Source organism: Henckelia pumila, chromosome 2 (assembly GCF_033568475.1).
Source record: "Henckelia pumila isolate YLH828 chromosome 2, ASM3356847v2, whole genome shotgun sequence".
Taxonomy (NCBI): Eukaryota; Viridiplantae; Streptophyta; class Magnoliopsida; order Lamiales; family Gesneriaceae; genus Henckelia; species Henckelia pumila.
In genome coordinates, this window is record NC_133121.1 from 14,260,118 (window position 1) to 14,277,417 (window position 17,300).

General features: G+C 39.0%; 1 protein-coding gene across 5 annotated transcripts in view; it reads left to right on the plus strand.

Moving 5' to 3' along the window:
- The window catches only part of LOC140880684 (uncharacterized), a 49,077-nt gene that overhangs the window by 5,267 nt on the left and 26,510 nt on the right, over nucleotides 1-17,300 (plus strand). For 3 of the 5 annotated variants that reach the window (XR_012149710.1, XM_073285331.1, XM_073285332.1), the window contains exons 4-12: nucleotides 11,656-11,726; nucleotides 11,869-12,024; nucleotides 12,236-12,356; nucleotides 12,840-12,895; nucleotides 13,178-13,232; nucleotides 13,311-13,367; nucleotides 13,479-13,580; nucleotides 13,737-13,817; nucleotides 13,935-13,987. Coding sequence is in view for 4 of the 5 variants with exons in the window: in XM_073285331.1 (XP_073141432.1) it covers nucleotides 11,656-11,726; nucleotides 11,869-12,024; nucleotides 12,236-12,356; nucleotides 12,840-12,895; nucleotides 13,178-13,232; nucleotides 13,311-13,367; nucleotides 13,479-13,580; nucleotides 13,737-13,817; nucleotides 13,935-13,987 (752 nt within the window). In the remaining variant the exon portion in view is untranslated. Of the gene's footprint in view, nucleotides 1-11,655; nucleotides 11,727-11,868; nucleotides 12,025-12,142; nucleotides 12,357-12,839; nucleotides 12,896-12,943; nucleotides 13,067-13,177; nucleotides 13,233-13,310; nucleotides 13,368-13,478; nucleotides 13,581-13,736; nucleotides 13,818-13,934; nucleotides 13,988-17,300 lie in introns of those variants that run through there. The other 2 variants (XM_073285333.1, XM_073285334.1) reach the window with 2 other exon arrangements.

Genomic DNA, 17,300 nt, shown 5'->3' on the forward strand with positions numbered 1-17,300 from the left:
AAGGCATTCTTTATGTCGAGCTGATGTAGCGGCCAATCAAGATTTGCTGCCAAGGATAGAAGAATTCTGATAGTGTTGGGTTTTGCAACAGGGGCAAATGTTTCAGTGTAGTCAATGCCATATGTTTGAGTGAATCCCCTGGCTACCAGACGAGCCTTGTATCTTTCGATTGATCCATCAGCTTTATATTTTACAGTGAATATCCATTTGCATCCCACTGTATTTTTCCCTTGTGGTAATTCCACCAAACTCCAGGTGTTATTTTGCCTTAATGCATGCATTTCTTCAAGTATCGCTATTTTCCATTCTGGGACCATAAAAGCATCTTGAACAGACCTGGGAATGTTTACACTAGACACATTCGAGATGAAAGCACGAAATGATGATGATAGATTTGAATAGGAAACAAACTTTGAGATAGGGTGTTGAGTGCATGGTCGAATACCTTTTCTCAAAGCTATGGGTATATCGAGATCAGAAATTTTACCTGACTGAGGATCCACGATCGGTTCATCTTCTTGGCTGTGGATAGGATTCACAGTGTTTTTATTTTGAGGTTTACGTCTGGAGTAGACTTGCAACTCTCGTTGTGGTATTGCTTTTTCTTTTGTTTCCAAGCCTGAAATATTTTCTAGAGAATTGGGTGTATTTTCTTGGATCTGATTAGTTGTGGGAAGAGTTAGTTGGATAGGATCAGTTGCGGGAAGAGGTAGGTTATCCCAACAAGCTTCATCTAAGCTCCCCCCCTGAAGCGAAGTGGAGAAGAAATAAGGTGTTTTTTCAAGGAAAGTGACATCCCGGGAGACAAACATTTTCCGGGTTTTGGGGCAGTAGCACCGATAACCCTTTTGAGTGGGTGAGTAACCAATGAAGATAGTTTTGATAGCTCGTGGATCTAGTTTGCTGCGGTGGTGGGTATGGATATGGACAAAGGCGGTGCAACCAAATGTCTTTAATGGTAGTTTATGGGTTATGTGGAGGTGAGGGAATTTCTGAATGAGGAGGGATAAAGGGGTAGCAAAATTTAGAGGACGACTTGGTAAGCGATTGATGAGGTAAGCGGCGGTTAGGATGGCATCCCCCCAGAGATATTTTGGGACATTCATAGTGAACATTAAGGCCCGAGCAACTTCCAACAAATGGCGATTTTTTCTTTCGGATACCCCATTTTGTTGTGGGGTATCGACACACGTACTTTGATGAATGATTCCATGTGCCAACAAATATTCACCCAGGATGGTGTTGAAGTATTCTGTACCATTATCAGTGCGAAGAGTTTGAATGTTTGTATGAAATTGTGTTTGAATCATTTTGTGGAATGCTGTGAAGATTTGACTTGTGTCAGATTTGTTATTAAGGAGGTAAACCCAAGTGACCCTCGTGTGATCATCAATAAAGGTTAGAAACCATTTTTTTCCTTGGGAGGTCGTGACTGGAGAAGGCCCCCAAATATCACTATGAATGAGTGCAAATGGTGAAGACGGTGTATACGTTTTAGAAGTAAAGGGAGATCGAGTATGCTTAGCCAAGGGACAAACATCACAATCAAATGTATCAAGATGTTTATTATTGAATAATGAAGGAAACAAATGTTTTAAATACGAAAAACTGGGATGGCCTAACCGATGATGCCATAACATTATTTCACTAGACCTAGAAACAAAAGTAGAGGCAATATTCGAAACTTGAGTAGGAAGACCTTCAGGCGGAGCAACCTCCAAATAATAAAGACCATTGTGAATCCTAGCACTGCCAATCATCTTCCCCGATCGTGGGTTCTGAAACTGACAGGAGAAAGGCACAAATTTAGCAACACAATGATTATCAAGAGTGAATTTACTAACAGAAATGAGATTGCATGCTAAGGAAGGGACATGGAGGACCGAATTGAGGACAATATCTGGCGACAAACGGATACTACCAATACCCATAACAGGGGTCATCGACCCATTAGCAATTTTCACAAAAGTGGGACTCGAATAATGAGTAAAATTGCAAAATAAGCTGGAATCTGATGTCATGTGGTCGGATGCACCGGAATCAACAATCCAAGATCCTAGACAAGTAGAGTGAAGGGCCCAAAAAATCATACCAGATTGGGTCATTGAGCAGGACCCAACAGGGGGTTCGGTGGAGGGATTCAGAGACATTTGACGCAGAAAATGACAGTACTGTTCAATCTGCTCAATCTGTTCCTTGGTGAAGGGTGCAGCTGGTCCAGAATTTGCAGGATGATCCTGGATGATTTGGGTGTGAAAACCGTGCGTATCCCCTTTCTTTCTGGGCTGCCAGTTTGCGGGCTTACCATGTAGTTCCCAACACTTATCTTTTGTATGTCCAGGGCGCTTACAGTGCTCACACCAAGGGCGTTTGGATGTACGTGGAGTAAAAAATGATGTTTTGTGTGTCACAAGGGCAGAGACATCAGGGGCAGACTGTTGGCGGGAGAAATCATCAGATAACATTACTTTTCTGCGCATTTCCTCACGTCTAACATCAGCAAAGGCATCTTCAGGTGATGGAAATGGTTCACGTGCAACAACTCTGCCACGAACATCATCAAGGTTGCGGCTGAGGCCAGCCAAAAAATCGAAGACACGTTCTTTTTCCAAGGACTGCCGGATTTTAACGCTGCAGGAAGTACATGGCGAAGTATCTTCAATAAACAGATCCAATTCTTGCCAAATATCCTGAAGTTCAGAGAAGTATTGGGTGACAGATTTCTCCCCTTGTTTGATGTCTTTCAGTTTGGAGCGAAGCTCAAATAGTTGAGAAGAGTTTCCAAGATCGAAGTACATCTTGCGAGCTGCGTCCCAAACTTCTTTCGCGGTTTGAAACCAAAGGTAACGCCGACTGATTTGGGGCTCCATTGAATTCAGAAGCCAAGCCATAACAATTGAGTTTTCGGCTGTCCAGGTTTTGAACGAGGGGTCATTGTTGTCAGGCGATGGTAGATCACCAGTAAGATAACCCAACTTTCCACGACCGCAAATTACGATCTTGATTGATTGAGCCCACTGAAGATAATTACGCCCATTTAATTTATGGGAGGTAATTTGTAGATATGAAAACTCGCTGCCGGAAAGAGAAGCGATCGATCCATTGGATTTCTCAGCCACTGTGTCGCTGGAAATCACAGAGACAGTGGAAGATTCTGCCGACATAGTGCTATAGGTGGGCCGCTGAAGAGGAGATTAATAGAGTGGACTGCGGAAAATTATGGCAGAGAAGAGAAGAAAGATGGGCTGGACGAGAATTGAGAGGTCCTGGCGCTCTGATACCATGTAGAATATTGAATTATCGGGAGAATACTTTATTGAGATGATATGTACATCTATTTATAATTACAAAGAGTAAATCATATCCCAGTGAATAAGGGATAACAAATCTCATCCTACCTAATTTACAAAGATAATATCTTATCAAATCAACAATATATATTATAAAATAAAACCCTAATTTATCATAATCTACAAATAATATATATGTTTCTTATAAAAAACAAATGGTTGATTCTTGCTTCTTCATGTCACTAGATTACCCCATATGAACGAGCAATATCCAGATATAGAGCGTCTATCAACAAGACAACTTGCCCAATCAGCATCACTGTAGACTCTAATATTTCGAAATATAGTCTTCCTAAAGAGCAACCCTTTTCCAGGTGTTCCCATCAGGTATCTCAACACTCTACAACTTTCATGTGTTCTTCAGTGGGTTTAGTCATGAACTGACTGACAACACCCACAATGTATCCAATGTCAGGTCGGGTGTGTTATAGATAGATCAATGTACCAACCAATCACTGGTATCTTCCTTTGTCAACAAGTGTTCGATCTCCATTCATCTCTATTTTCACGTTTGGATCCATTGGGGTATCAACTGGTTTGAACCTTATCATTCCTGTCTCTTTTAGTAGGTCTAGAACATACTTACTTTGCGAAATTGAGATTCTACTAGATGATCTAGCCATTTCCATACCCAAAAAATATTAAAGATGTCCCAGATCTTTCATTTCAAACTCCTTTGAAAGGACACCTTTTAGACAGGTCATTTCTGCTTTATGATTTTGTGTGAGGACGTTGTCATCAACATAGACAATCAGAGGATTGGTCATTCCCTTAACATGTTTGACAAATAGAGTGTGATCTGATTGACACCGTATGTATCCTTCTTTTGTCAACACATTTGTAAACCGATAAAACCAAGCCCGAGGTGACTGTTCAAGGCCGTACAATGACTTCTTCAAGCTGCATACTTTGTTTCTCACAGATTCTGCCACCATTCCTGAGGGAATATTCATGTACACCTCTTCCCCCAGCTCCCCATTGGGGAATGCATTTTTAACATCTAGTTGGAATAATGGTCTGTCAAGGTTGACAACAATTGATAGGAGCACCCTGACTGTGTTGGGTCTTGCAACAAGAGCAAACGTCTCTTGGTAATCAATTCCATACGACTGAGTGTATCCTTTTGCAACTAACTGTGCTTTGTATCGTTCAATGCTCCCATCAGCTTTATATTTCACTGTGAATATCCATTTGCACCCAACAGTTCGTTTTCCGGGGCGAAGTTCTGTAATCTTTCACGTATTATTCTTTTCTAGTGCCTTGATCTCATCAAAGGCAGCAACCTTCCAATTCGGATCCTTCAGGGCATCCTCGATAGTACTTGGAACCTGGATTTGATCTAAATTGGACACAAAAGAACGATATGCAAGTGATAAAGAGTCAAATGAGACAAAATTACATATCAGGTGTTGTGTACATGCCCTAGTTCCATTTCTTAAAGCAATATGTCTATCATCAATGTCGCAATGGTCCATTATTGGAGAGTTATTGTCAAGTTCAGTAGTACCTTTGTCTTTTCCATTTGGAATTGGTATTGTAGAAGTGTCTTAGACTGGTTGACTTTGTACTGGTTCTTGTTGTCCCTCCATTTGGATGACCTTTCTTGAATAGACTTTGAGTGGTGTATTTGGAGAAGTTGATTGGGAGTTAGGTTGTGGTACGTGATCTGTTTCTGGAGTAACATGGATTGGGTCTACAAATGATGTGAGTTCAGATTCGTTGGTGTTACTCTCTTCCTGAATGGATAAATTGGGGTAAAAATGTTCGTTTTCGAAGAACGAGACATCTAGAGAGTGATAGAATTTGCGGGTGACTGGAGAGTAGCATTTGTAGCAAGACCTTGGATGTGTATTTGATGGCCCTTGGATCGAGTTTCCCACGATGATGGGAATGAACACGAACAAAGACGGAACACCCAAAGATTTCAGGGGAATAAAATTAAGCATGTGTATTCGGGAAAGATTACAAGAGAGACTCGATAGGTGTTTTGTAGTTGAGGACATGAGAGGGCATGCAATTAATTAGTTATGTAGCAGTAAGTACTACTTCACACCAAAAATGGCTAGAGACTTTGTATGAGGATAGAAGAGAGCGGGTAACCTCTAGGAGGTGACAATTTTTGCGTTTAGATACCCCATTTTGTTGAGGGGTGTCGACACGTGAACTTTGGTGTACAATGCCATGAGAGGACAAATAAGTACCTAAAACTGAATTAAAATAGTCTCGGGCTCGATCTGTGTGCAGGACTTGGATTTTGGCTGAAAACTGAGTCTGAATCATGGAATGAAAAATGAAGAACAGGGAAGTGGTTTCCGACTTATCCTTCATGAGGAATACCCCCGACACTCGAGTATATAATCTACAATTAAAAGGAACCAACGAGCACCCGTGACATTTTTTTATTTTTGATGGCCCCCAGATGTCACTGTGGATGGGTGAGAAAGGTGTTGATGCCACTTGATGGTTTGTATGGTTAAAGGTGCTACGTGTGTGTTTGGAAACTTGACAAATATCACATTGAAGTAAACTTGGTGATTATTATTAAAGAGAACTGGAAACAGTTTGGCAAGGTACAGAAAGTTCGGATGACCTAATCTATAATGTCATAAAATAATATCATTGTCTTTATTTGAGTGGAAAACAGAACAAGAATTAGGAAGAGTTGGGCTTGGAATATTCTTCGGCCCATTCTTAAAGTTAAGGTCCATCTAGATGAGAAACAAGCCAGCATGTAGTTCAGCACTGCCAATCGTCTTACCCGAATTCAGTTCCTGGAAAAAACAAAAATCCCCTAGAATTTAGTAGCACAATTGAGATCGACGTGCTAAACCAAAAACAGAGCACAAAGTGTTATTGTAAAGAAATATCATGTGAGATATATAAAGAGCCAATACCAAATACCTTTGAACTAGATCCATTAGCAATACACACAGACCGAGAATCCCTGCAAGGATTGTAATCTTGTATGAACTAAAAAGTGAAAAATTTCCTGTCATATGATCAGAGATGCCCGAGTCAACAATCCACTTAGAGTTCAAATCCTGATTGGAGAAAAATACAAGAGAGAAGTCACCTTGAAGGACTATTGTATTAGTGCTAATAATTGAAGTCATTTGAGCAGAATTCTGGCTGAACAACCGCTGAAGAACATCCAACTGCGCTTGAGTGAAAGGTTGTTGCGTGGCAGTAGAGACAGAATCTGAAGCAACATTGGCACGTTTTTCTCTAGCTGATTTTTGGTCCACTGGCTTGCCATGAATGCGCCAGCAAGTGCCCAACGTGTGATTGAGTTTCTTGCATTTCTCGCACCAAGGCCTACCATTCCACATATGCTGATTAGGAACATGGGCAGAAATGGGCGAATTGCGAGCACCAATGTCGGAAATGGTCGAGAATGAGGGCTGAATGGAAGCAAGAACCTTCTACTGAAGGAGAACGAGTGGAGCCCAACATCAACTTCCGCCGACTTTCCTCATGGCGGACCTTGGAGAAACCCACGCGAAGCCCTGACAATGGTTTTATGTCCAAGATGCGGGCACGAACTTCATCAAGGGATGGATGGAGGCCTTGAAGGAATTTAAACACTCATTTGGTTTCCACAATGTTTCTGAATTGTGATTTATCAGCCGTGCACTTCCATTCACGTGTTTCTAATAAATGCAACTGCCGCCAAAGTTTGGCGAGAGCATTGAAATATGTCGTGACATTGTCATCACCCTGTCGTATTTCATGAACCAAACTTTCAACACCAAATAATTCAGATATGTTGTCGCGGGCTAAATATGTATCATGGACTGCATCCCATATCTCCTTGGTAGAGGGGTATAGTAAGAAATTCTCGCCAATTTTGAGGACCATGGAATTAATTTGCCACGACATAAACATGTTGTTGTCAACATTCCAAGCCTTGAATTTTCCATCACCAGAAGCTGGACGCTTGGATGAACCGGATAAGAGATCTTCCTTGCGCTTGCCGCTATAAACATAATGACGGACTGGGACCATTATGATAATTCTGACCATTGAGTTTGTGGCATGTAATAGAGTGAATTAGTGAAAAATCAGGCGTGTTTGGTGGCTGTTTATCAGATTCAAAAGGGGAAGCCATTAGCCATCTCATGGACTGAATTAAGTGTATAAGTTACACCTTAATATATATACAAAGAAATAACAGAATATCTAAATATCAAATCATATAAAATCCTTAGTTGAACATTGAATGAATATCTTATCCAATCTATTTAAATCTTCAACATCAAGTTTTAGTATATGCATGAAAACAAGGGTTGTTCCACCAAAACTAACTAGCAAGTACTAAAAGTCAAACTATATTTAACCTACGAAAGGATTGAAAAACTTAATTAAACTAAAATCAAATCAATTATCAATTAATTAATAAAAAGCTAAAACTCCTTCCAAAACAATTAAAGCTAGCAAGAAAAAAAATCAACGGAGAAAATTATCAAGATTTCGGTTCACCGTTGCAGTCCCTTACAATTCTCATATTATTTTTGACTGGTTCTCCATCTATCCTTAAGGTGACGAGTATTCTTTATTTATTTAATATCAATGTTCTAAAAAACGTTAGACGGTAGGTGGGAGGCGACCCACCGTCTAGCGCCTAGCCGCCTAGGCAGTTTTTTTGAAGCCTAAATAATAAATACCTTGGGATAGTCATGAGTTTTACTATAAATATAATTTTATTTTTTTCAGTTTTTGTACGAAACTATTATAAAATTTTAATAATTTTAATATTATTAATAATAATAACAACAACAACATGGATATTAATAGATATCATGTCTTCATACGTAACATGAGATTTAATTTTTTGCTTGACTTTCTTTTCTGCACTTCTTCGTTCCTTCTGCGTTTGTTTCTCGTGTCGCGTCTCTTTCTTTTAATTTTTTATTTTTATTTTTATTTTTTTTAATAAAAAATAGTAACCGCCTAAGCGAATTTCTGGCTGCCTTGGCGGGAGATTAGGCGGGCGACACCTCCAGCAAGAAAGCGGTGGGTGGAACCGCCCACCGCCTAGGCGTTGCCTTTTAGAACACTTGTTAATATACTCTCTCATGCTACGCCAAACATAGTATTGAATTGTAACAAGTATGGGGGATTCTGCTTTCAAGAATCTTTATCTTACTCTCTTCCCGTTATCTTCAATTCACAATTCTCCGATTTCTCGTTTTGCTCAGTTCGAAAGTCAATCCCTAGATTCGGTGTCTCTTGGAATTTTCATTTTATGCGGGTTTTGACGGATGTGGAAGTGAATGAGTTATGTCTATTGTTAGAATCCTTCGAGAGGGTTAGGTTGGATGCAGGGGCTTCGGATTGTAGGAAGTGGGTGGGGGGTTCTTCGGGTCTTTCCTCGGTTAAATCTTTCTATGAGTATTCTTTCCCTGACATGGATTTCCCTTCGTTCCCATTGTTTCATGTCATTTGGAAAATGCCTATCCCATCGAAGGTTCAAGTTTTTTCATGGGTTGCAGTGCAAGGAAACTCCGAGGTGAACAAAGGATTTATTTGCGGGTGATCTAGGGTGCAAACTTGGTAGATGGGGGAGATTACTTTGGACAATGGTGATTCATTCTATCTGCTGGCACGTTTGGCTGGAGAGAAACAAGAGAATTTTTGAAGATAAAGCAGAATCGGGAGTTATGTGTTGGGAAAAGATCAAATTGAAGGTCTCTACGTGGATTAGGAATCATAAAGAGTTTGTTATGTTCTCGATTCTAGATTTAGCCAGAGATTGAAGTGTTATATTTTGTTGATATTTAATGAGTACTAAAGGTTCCATCTGCGGTCTTCTTATCCGCCTTTTTGTAATTATCAGATGATCGTTATATATATATATAATATGATCTCGTTTCTTATATATAAAAAAAACTCTCATCATAATTGAAGTTTTATGAAATCCACTAGCCTTTGATTAAATAATAGCGCACATCTATTTGATTTTATCACTCGATCTCAATCTAAATCCACATCATGAAATATTATATCATATTATAATTTCATCTTTGAATTTCAAACATAACACACAAAACCGTCCAAAGGTAGCTAATCTGTGAAAGAATTAAAAACAATAAAACATGCACTCAAGAATTCAGGGATTTAATCAAATAACAATAATAAAATCATAAATTCAAGCAACGGATCCCCCCCTAATCTTGACAAAACAAACTTAGATAATGATTTAAAGGAATAAAAATTGTTTGATAATGTTTGTCCTCACAAAACATAATTAATTCAATCAAATAACGAAGCGAAAAGTTTAGCTTAATCAGATTTTGGGAGGACCCGTGGTGGGGGAGTTTCCTCTTTAAGAATTTTTTTACATCCTTATTCCAGGTATCATCGTTCAGAAGAGACCTATTTTCCATTTTCTTCAATCGGATAACTCATCTTTCTCCTCGGTTATTTCATGGACTTGCATTTTCTGCGGGATTTGAGGGATGAGGAGGTGAATAAGTTGAGCTTTTTGTTTAGGGTCTTTGGAGAGGGTCAGGTTAGAAAATGGGCCTTGGATTCTTCGGGGATTTGTTCTGTCAAATAGTTCTACGAGACTTTCTTTCCAGTTAGTGGTTTCTGTTCATTCTATCTTTTTCATGTCATTTGGAAAAAGCCCATCTCATCGAAGGTTCAAATCTTTTCGTGGATCGCGGTTTGGCAAAAGAGGTGGCCTACTTTTTCTCTTTGCCTGAGCGGGTGCGTGTTGTGTCGGCAAGAGGTGGAAACCCAAGATCATATTTTTATTCATTGCCCTTTCACGAGACGCTTGTGTGTTGGAGCATTGGAGGAGTTGGGTCTGGTATGGATAGCTCCGAGGTCGACGAAAGACTTATTTGATGCTGATCTTGGACGAGAGCTTGGTAGGAGGGAATAATTTTTTGGATGTTGGTAATTCACTGTATTTGTTGGTCAGTTTGGTTGGAGAGGAATATAAGAGAGGAATATAAGACTTTTTGAAAATATAGTAGAGTTGGTTGAAGAGTGTTGGGACAAACTTAAGATTTAGACATCTACATGGATAAGATGCATAAGGAGTTTAAGAAGATTTCGGTTTCAGATTTATTTAGGGATTGAAGTTTTATATGTTATAGTTTTGATCCCACGCACCCAAGTGTGCAGGGTTTTCGTGAGTGACCACTAAGACTCACCGTTGGGTTTTAGTGGTTTTTGTTGTTTTTTTTTGCCAGAGGTTTTAGTGGTCGTGAGTTGTTTGTTTTAGAAACCACTAAGCTCACGAAAACCCTGCACGCTAGGGTACGTGAGTGAGATCAAAACTATATGTTGTTAATATGATCCGAGTTTTTGTTGTTTAACGTGCGGATCCGTTATCCGCTTTTGTAATTAATAGCTAGTTATTATATAATATAACATAATTTTCTCTAAAAAAATATCTTAAAGCGTCCTCTCGGTTGGAAAATCCTGGTAGTATATATGTGATGCGAGTTGCTCAAAAGCCCAATAACGTTGTTAGCTGAGAATAAAATTCCCCCCATGCGGCTGCTGTTGCTTTGTTCCTTTATGTTCAAGACTCATTGTAATTATTATTTTTTTGGGGGATAGGAAACGATAATATATTAATAGAATAGTTTAATTACAAAAAGTGGACTCTAACAAAATATGAAACTCCAGCTTCTATACAGATCTTACATTGAAATTTATTTAAAACTCCGTATTCTTTAACTCCAACAAGCGGCTCTATACGTGATCTTATCCAACATTCTTAAAGTGAGTCTTTTAGATCATAAAAAATCCTCCTACTCCTTTCCAACTAAACCAACCAACATAAACAGTGAACAATCATGACCCAAAGAACGAATCACGAGAATATTATCAATTAAATATAAAAAATTATATCCAAATAGGAACTTATCAGTATCTAATACACTTTCTAGCTTATTATTGTCAAATTGGTGCTTAGAGGGATATTTATTTCGGGTTACTTCCCGTTTCTCTTGATTTTTTCTAGTGGATCCTCACCGCGGCCTATGTTTTCAATTGCATGATATCTTTAATATATGAACTAATTAGGTATATGTTGTAATATTTTTGGGTATTTCAGGTAAATTGTAAATAGTCTTGCGTGGATGTGATATTCCAAATTTAGTTGTCTGAAAACTTTATTCCTTGGCAGTAACTTTTACTGGTGGAGAGGCTTTTAATTGTTGTGAATGATTGAAACATTATAAGTTTTAACGCACTTGAGCATTTGGCAAAATTTTCATCGGAGTTGGATTTGTGGACATTCTTGGTTTCCTGAAGTTCATTTTCCATTGACTTCCTATATTGGTAGGAGAACATGGCTCATGCTCTTGGAATATGTCTCCGTCTCCTTGAAAGTAGGTCATCTGATAGCGTGCGAAAGTAAGTAATCTTTACTATGTGTTCTGAGTTTTTCAGTCACACTCTTCATCTTATCCTTTTTTGGTTTTCTAATTCAGACATTTTTAGTGATAGTGGCAAGCTAAAAACTCACCAGTCTTAATCTTTTTTGAATCCTTTTCAGTACTGCTGCAGCAACATTCAGGCAAGCAGTAGCATTGATATTTGATCGCGTGATTTCTGCAGAGTCACTGCCTGCAGGCAAATTTGGTTCTGGAGGATACATTTCTCGAACTAATTCTGTTACTAATGATGTCAGTCGCAATATTAATCGTCTAGAGTACGTACAATTGATTCGTCTAACGCAATTTTATCTCCATATTGTTCATCTTCTATCTTCCTACAATTCATATTAGATTTTTATTTTAGGCCTATGTGGTTGTTATGAGTTCGTGTAGATGATTTGCATGCTATATATTAATGAAGCTGGCTTTTAGATGGTTAATTGAAGTGCAATCAGCCTCTGCTATTAAAATAACATGCACAAGCAGGTCACTAGAGCAAGAAGTTGTTTCTAGAGGCTCATCATTGATGAGGGACACCCTTACTGAATCTGGGAAGTTGGGGCTTTGCGTACTTGAAGACTTGACAACTCTTGCTGCAGGTGGATCTGTATGTGCTAAATTATATCAATTGCTTATGTACTCAAATATTAACAATTTTGAAGTTCATCAAACTAAACCAAAAAAATTAGGGTATGCTGGATCCATTGTAAAATGAAACCAAATTTTATGCCACCCTTTTAACCTTTCCCACTATAATCATTACTTATTTCAACTCTTCATTGTTCACTCTGAATACTCGATATTATATTTTAATCAAATAACCTATTTTTTAAAATTTGATAATACTCGCACATTATTAAATTCTTTTATACTTACGATACGATATTCCTGATCAAGCACATTATTATATTACATGCTATTTTTAGTAAAAAATATCATATAAATCAAATATGCTTTACATTCTCCAATATATTTTATGGAAGACATTGAGAACAAATCCAAACACAGTTTTAGTTTTTTTTATACAGTCCCCATATTGCAATCCATATACCAGTTGTTAATTCTTATTTGTTTCCTCATATGTTTTCAGGCTATTTGGTTACGTGCTAGTTCAATTCAACGGTCGTTTGCACTTGACTTACTCGAGTAATGGTTTTATCCCTGTTCCTGAATCCTTCCTCATAAATGAGGAGAGAAAAACTCTTCACCCGCACATTTGCACAATATGCTCCACAGTTGGTGCCACCCACTTCAAATTACCTTCAACATTTCGAACCATATATATGGGACCCGTGCTAAGGACATTATTCACATTCAGTTATCTCCATCTCTTCTTTCGTTTTTGTATTCGTTTGTGAAGTAAATGGAAATTGAATTAATTAAGAATAGGATATATCTTAAACAGTATTCTCTGTGACAATTTTTCAGGTTCATATTATGTAATTATGTGGTACTCTTCAGAGCCTTGATTCCTTTTGAACGGGTACTTATGTAGCTGTAACATTAGGTTTTGATTTGTGTATTGGAGATTCTGTTGTATGATTGATGGATGAAATGACAGGTATTGCGTCACCGTATATGTTCTCTTCTCATGACATCACTTCGTACCAACTCTGAGGTGATATTTTTGGTTAAAACATTGCTTATTCACCTAAACATGGATTACTCTAAAGTCTTCCAAAAGGTAGCCGGGCATCTTTATTTTCATCACATTTTATGGTTATATTAGGTTGAAGGGGAAGCAGGAGAGCCTTACTTTCGTCGCCTAGTCCTGCGTTCTGTAGCTCACATTATCAGGCTGTATAGTTCATCCCTTACTACTGAATCTGAGGTATAATACACCTTTCTTTTGTTCAGAGGGAAATTTGTCTTCCACGTTACCAAATTTTTTACTGCTGCGAACATTGTTTGTTCAGTTGAACAATATTTTCCTGTTTATCTTTATGTATTTGTGTCGGCTAATGTTATTTAATTTTATTTGAAACAGGTATTTCTCAGCATGTTAGTGCGAGTTATATCTCTTGATTTGCCACTGTGGCATCGTATTCTCGTCCTGGAGATTTTGAGGGTAATGAATATTATCCTGATTCATCGGCTTACCAAATTCAATATTTATGTTACTTGGTTTCAATGGCATCTGAAGAATGCCGATTAGCTAACTGTTTTGAGCTTTGTGATATAATAGGGTTTCTGTGTGGAAGCACGCACCTTACGAAATCTTTTTCAGAATTTTGACATGTAAGGTTATTCGTCTTTATTGATACTCTAATCTTACTTTTGCACTTGGACATAAGTTGGTGACTTTTCAAGGAGTCACATTGGTATCAAGCACTTACACCTTATTACTTGTTCTTGTCAAAATAACTGAATATAGCTTCTTTTATGAGAATTTACATTGAAGGAGCAACAAAACAAATAATAGTGGTTATTGGGATGCCCAAAACCAATTTGAGTCTTCTAGATGCTATTTGTTTAGACACATTTTGCTATCTGCTTAGACGAGCTTAAATGTCAGGATAGGGTCTCTGGCATGCATTGAATGAGACTAGGACGTTACATATTTATTCAAGGAGTTCAACTGTTAGGTACTTCATATCATGGGCCTATATGAATTGGGCCCAGCCACTTATCAACGGGTGACTTGGAGAAAAGGAAAACGATTAGAAGGCTAGAATATAAATGAGGCAAGATGGAGGGAAATAGGATTCATTCAGTTATTTGGCTTTTGCTTGAATATTACTAGCTTATGCTAGGGACTAGCTTTTGCTAGGGAACATAGATCATCTCTGGGTTTCTTTACTGTAATTCTCTTCTATTATATATATATAAATTGTGGTTCCTAACAATTGTTCCGTACCTGCCGGATCCGATGGAGCGAGAAGAAGAAAGGTTGGAAGTACTAGAGAAAAAAATTGTAGAAAATATGAGCTCTATGAAGGAGAATTTAAGCTATCTGGAAAAAGCTATTGCTAAGCTTGCAACATCTCAGACTCGGATGGAACAGTGGATGAGTAGGAAGTGGGGTGACTACCCGAACTATCGATTGAGGGGAGAGGAACATCAGCGAGTGATGAACGATGAGGTCCTGGAGCATAAGAGCCGGGTGGAGGGTTGCGATTCATACGAAGAATCGAAAGTTGTTGTAGATGATGAGATGAGAAAGACATCAGGCAAAGCTTTAGGTGGTTTCGCTGGCTTCAAGCAGCAGATTGAAGAAGAAAATTCTTCCAAGGACGAGAAACGGACTCCTAGAAGCGCAGATTTACCTGAGTTGGACTTGGATGTGATAAAATCGATCCGACGGGAGTTCACGGCTGAACTCATCCCAAGCTTTCCGGCCAGAAACCAACCAAATACGGGCACTGTTGAGAAGGAGCCAACGAGCAACGGCTTCCGATTGCTTAAAAAGAAACCCCCCGGATACGGCAACGCATCCATGGGAGTGTTACGCTGCGTCGATGCAACGACAATCGACTGTAGATCTGGGAATCGCGAGGGCTGAGCGGTGGACCGTCCGGGAGTGGGCTCTGGCTGATTATACGGGTTATAACATCAATAAGCCTAAAGATGGTGTTGAGAGTTGGAAAATATCTGAAGGCCCAATAGTCAGTAATTATTTCATTGAAGGTTGGAGAGAAGGAGCCCGTGGGCTTATTATTCCTTTGAGGGCCCAATCCATTAGCGCAGACAATTCCTATTACTTTGAAAGACAATTAACCGACCGCCAGCTTCAACCAGTGGAGGAGGAATGGTCTGAGCAACAACACAAAGTGGCTCGAGAGGAGTATCCAAGGATAGGTATAAAAAGGGATTGCTATTTCAGTATACTAGGGCTCTTGACATACCACAAGGAGGAGCAACCGTATTTGCCTAAGATAACTAAGGTTAGGGTTCTTACCAGAAGACAGAATTTGGACTTTTATGAGGTCCAATGAGTTTGTGTATGCTCTCATTGGTAGGCTGTGTAAGAAAGAAAGAGTTGATGAAGCAAAGAAGTTGTTCGATGAAATGCTCAAGCGGAATATAGGGCCACTTTCTTGTTTGGTGGAAGGGAAGCACCCAAATTTTAGTGCTGACCAATTTGTGGTTGGTAATTCTTGGTCCAAACAACGGGTGGGTTGTGCAGAAAACTTCATCAACCTTGGAGGCATTTGCATACGGTTAGGTAGGTGCTGGACACACAATAGGGGTGGGGCTGTCATTGCTTATGACCCCGGTATCATTGACGATATCTCATGGGAAGGGTCATCTACAGATTTTAGTTTAATAGAAGGGCGCCACAATTTAAATTCAGATTTTGTGAAGGTTCAAGACAGTGCAATAGCTGGTAAATATGAAAGGCAAGGATCAAGTAATCCAATCCAGGGTATAAGCCAAACAAGAATCTTCGACGGAGGAGGGTTGAGAGCTAGGGCAAATGGAGAATGGTATAATTTAGCTTTGAAAACCATGGCACCTTGCATTCTTAATCCCAGCCTTGAGGACAAGGCTGTTTTCAAGGGGAAGGTATTGTTAGGTACTTCATATCATGGGCCTATATGAATTGGGCCCAGCCACTTATCAACGGGTGACTTGGAGAAAAGGAAAACGATTAGAAGGCTAGAATATAAATGAGGCAAGATGGAGGGAAATAGGATTCATTCAGTTATTTGGCTTTTGCTTGAATATTACTAGCTTATGCTAGGGACTAGCTTTTGCTAGGGAACAGAGATCATCTCTGGGTTTCTTTACTGTAATTCTCTTCTATTATATATATATAAATTGTGGTTCCTAACATCAACCTGCATTGATTTGGTGATGATAGAGGCACTTGGGTATTAGGCCTGCCCAGCTGCCAAACAATATTTTCAAGGCCAGGATTTGATCATACTTGTGGAATTGTCTGCTTTGGTGGGATTGCCTAGTGGGTGGGCAGATATCATGATATGAAATTGACTAATTGAGTAAGCTTGCAAATTTGAATGGGGGTTTTTTGAAACTCAATTTCGTATCAGTTAGGAAAATTATTTTCACAAGTGTATTGGTCTATGGTTTAATTCCTTATGGAGATGCATTAAACCAGTTTTGGTTGTGAGCAACCAAACCTTGTTCTTATGGCTAGAACACAAATTGTTTCAAGGGACAATACAAGTTTTGTATCTTTACACAGATTCCCAGTTCTACATGACACAAATTTATCAAATTTATTACTTATCAAGAGAGAGAGAGAGAGAGAATGTGAAAGATGTATTTTAGATTAGTGTAGCATCCTAAACTGTGGGCATCACCAAGGGTGGCAGGGGCTGCAAAGCCTCCTAGGGATTTTATTTCTGGAGTGCACCAATTGAAGTCTCTGTAGAAACGAGCTGACATGTGGATGCTTGCTAAATAGGAGGCACAAAGGCTAGTAAAGGTGTCCTGCAAAGGCCAATCAGACATTATTTTTCCATATAAAATGCTTTGTTCTTTGTCCACAACTTTGCTCCTTCTGTCCTTCAAATAATAAAAGTCATTCTTATCTGATATCTGCTAGTCCCTCTGTCCACATCTTAGAAATTGTGAATGCATGAAA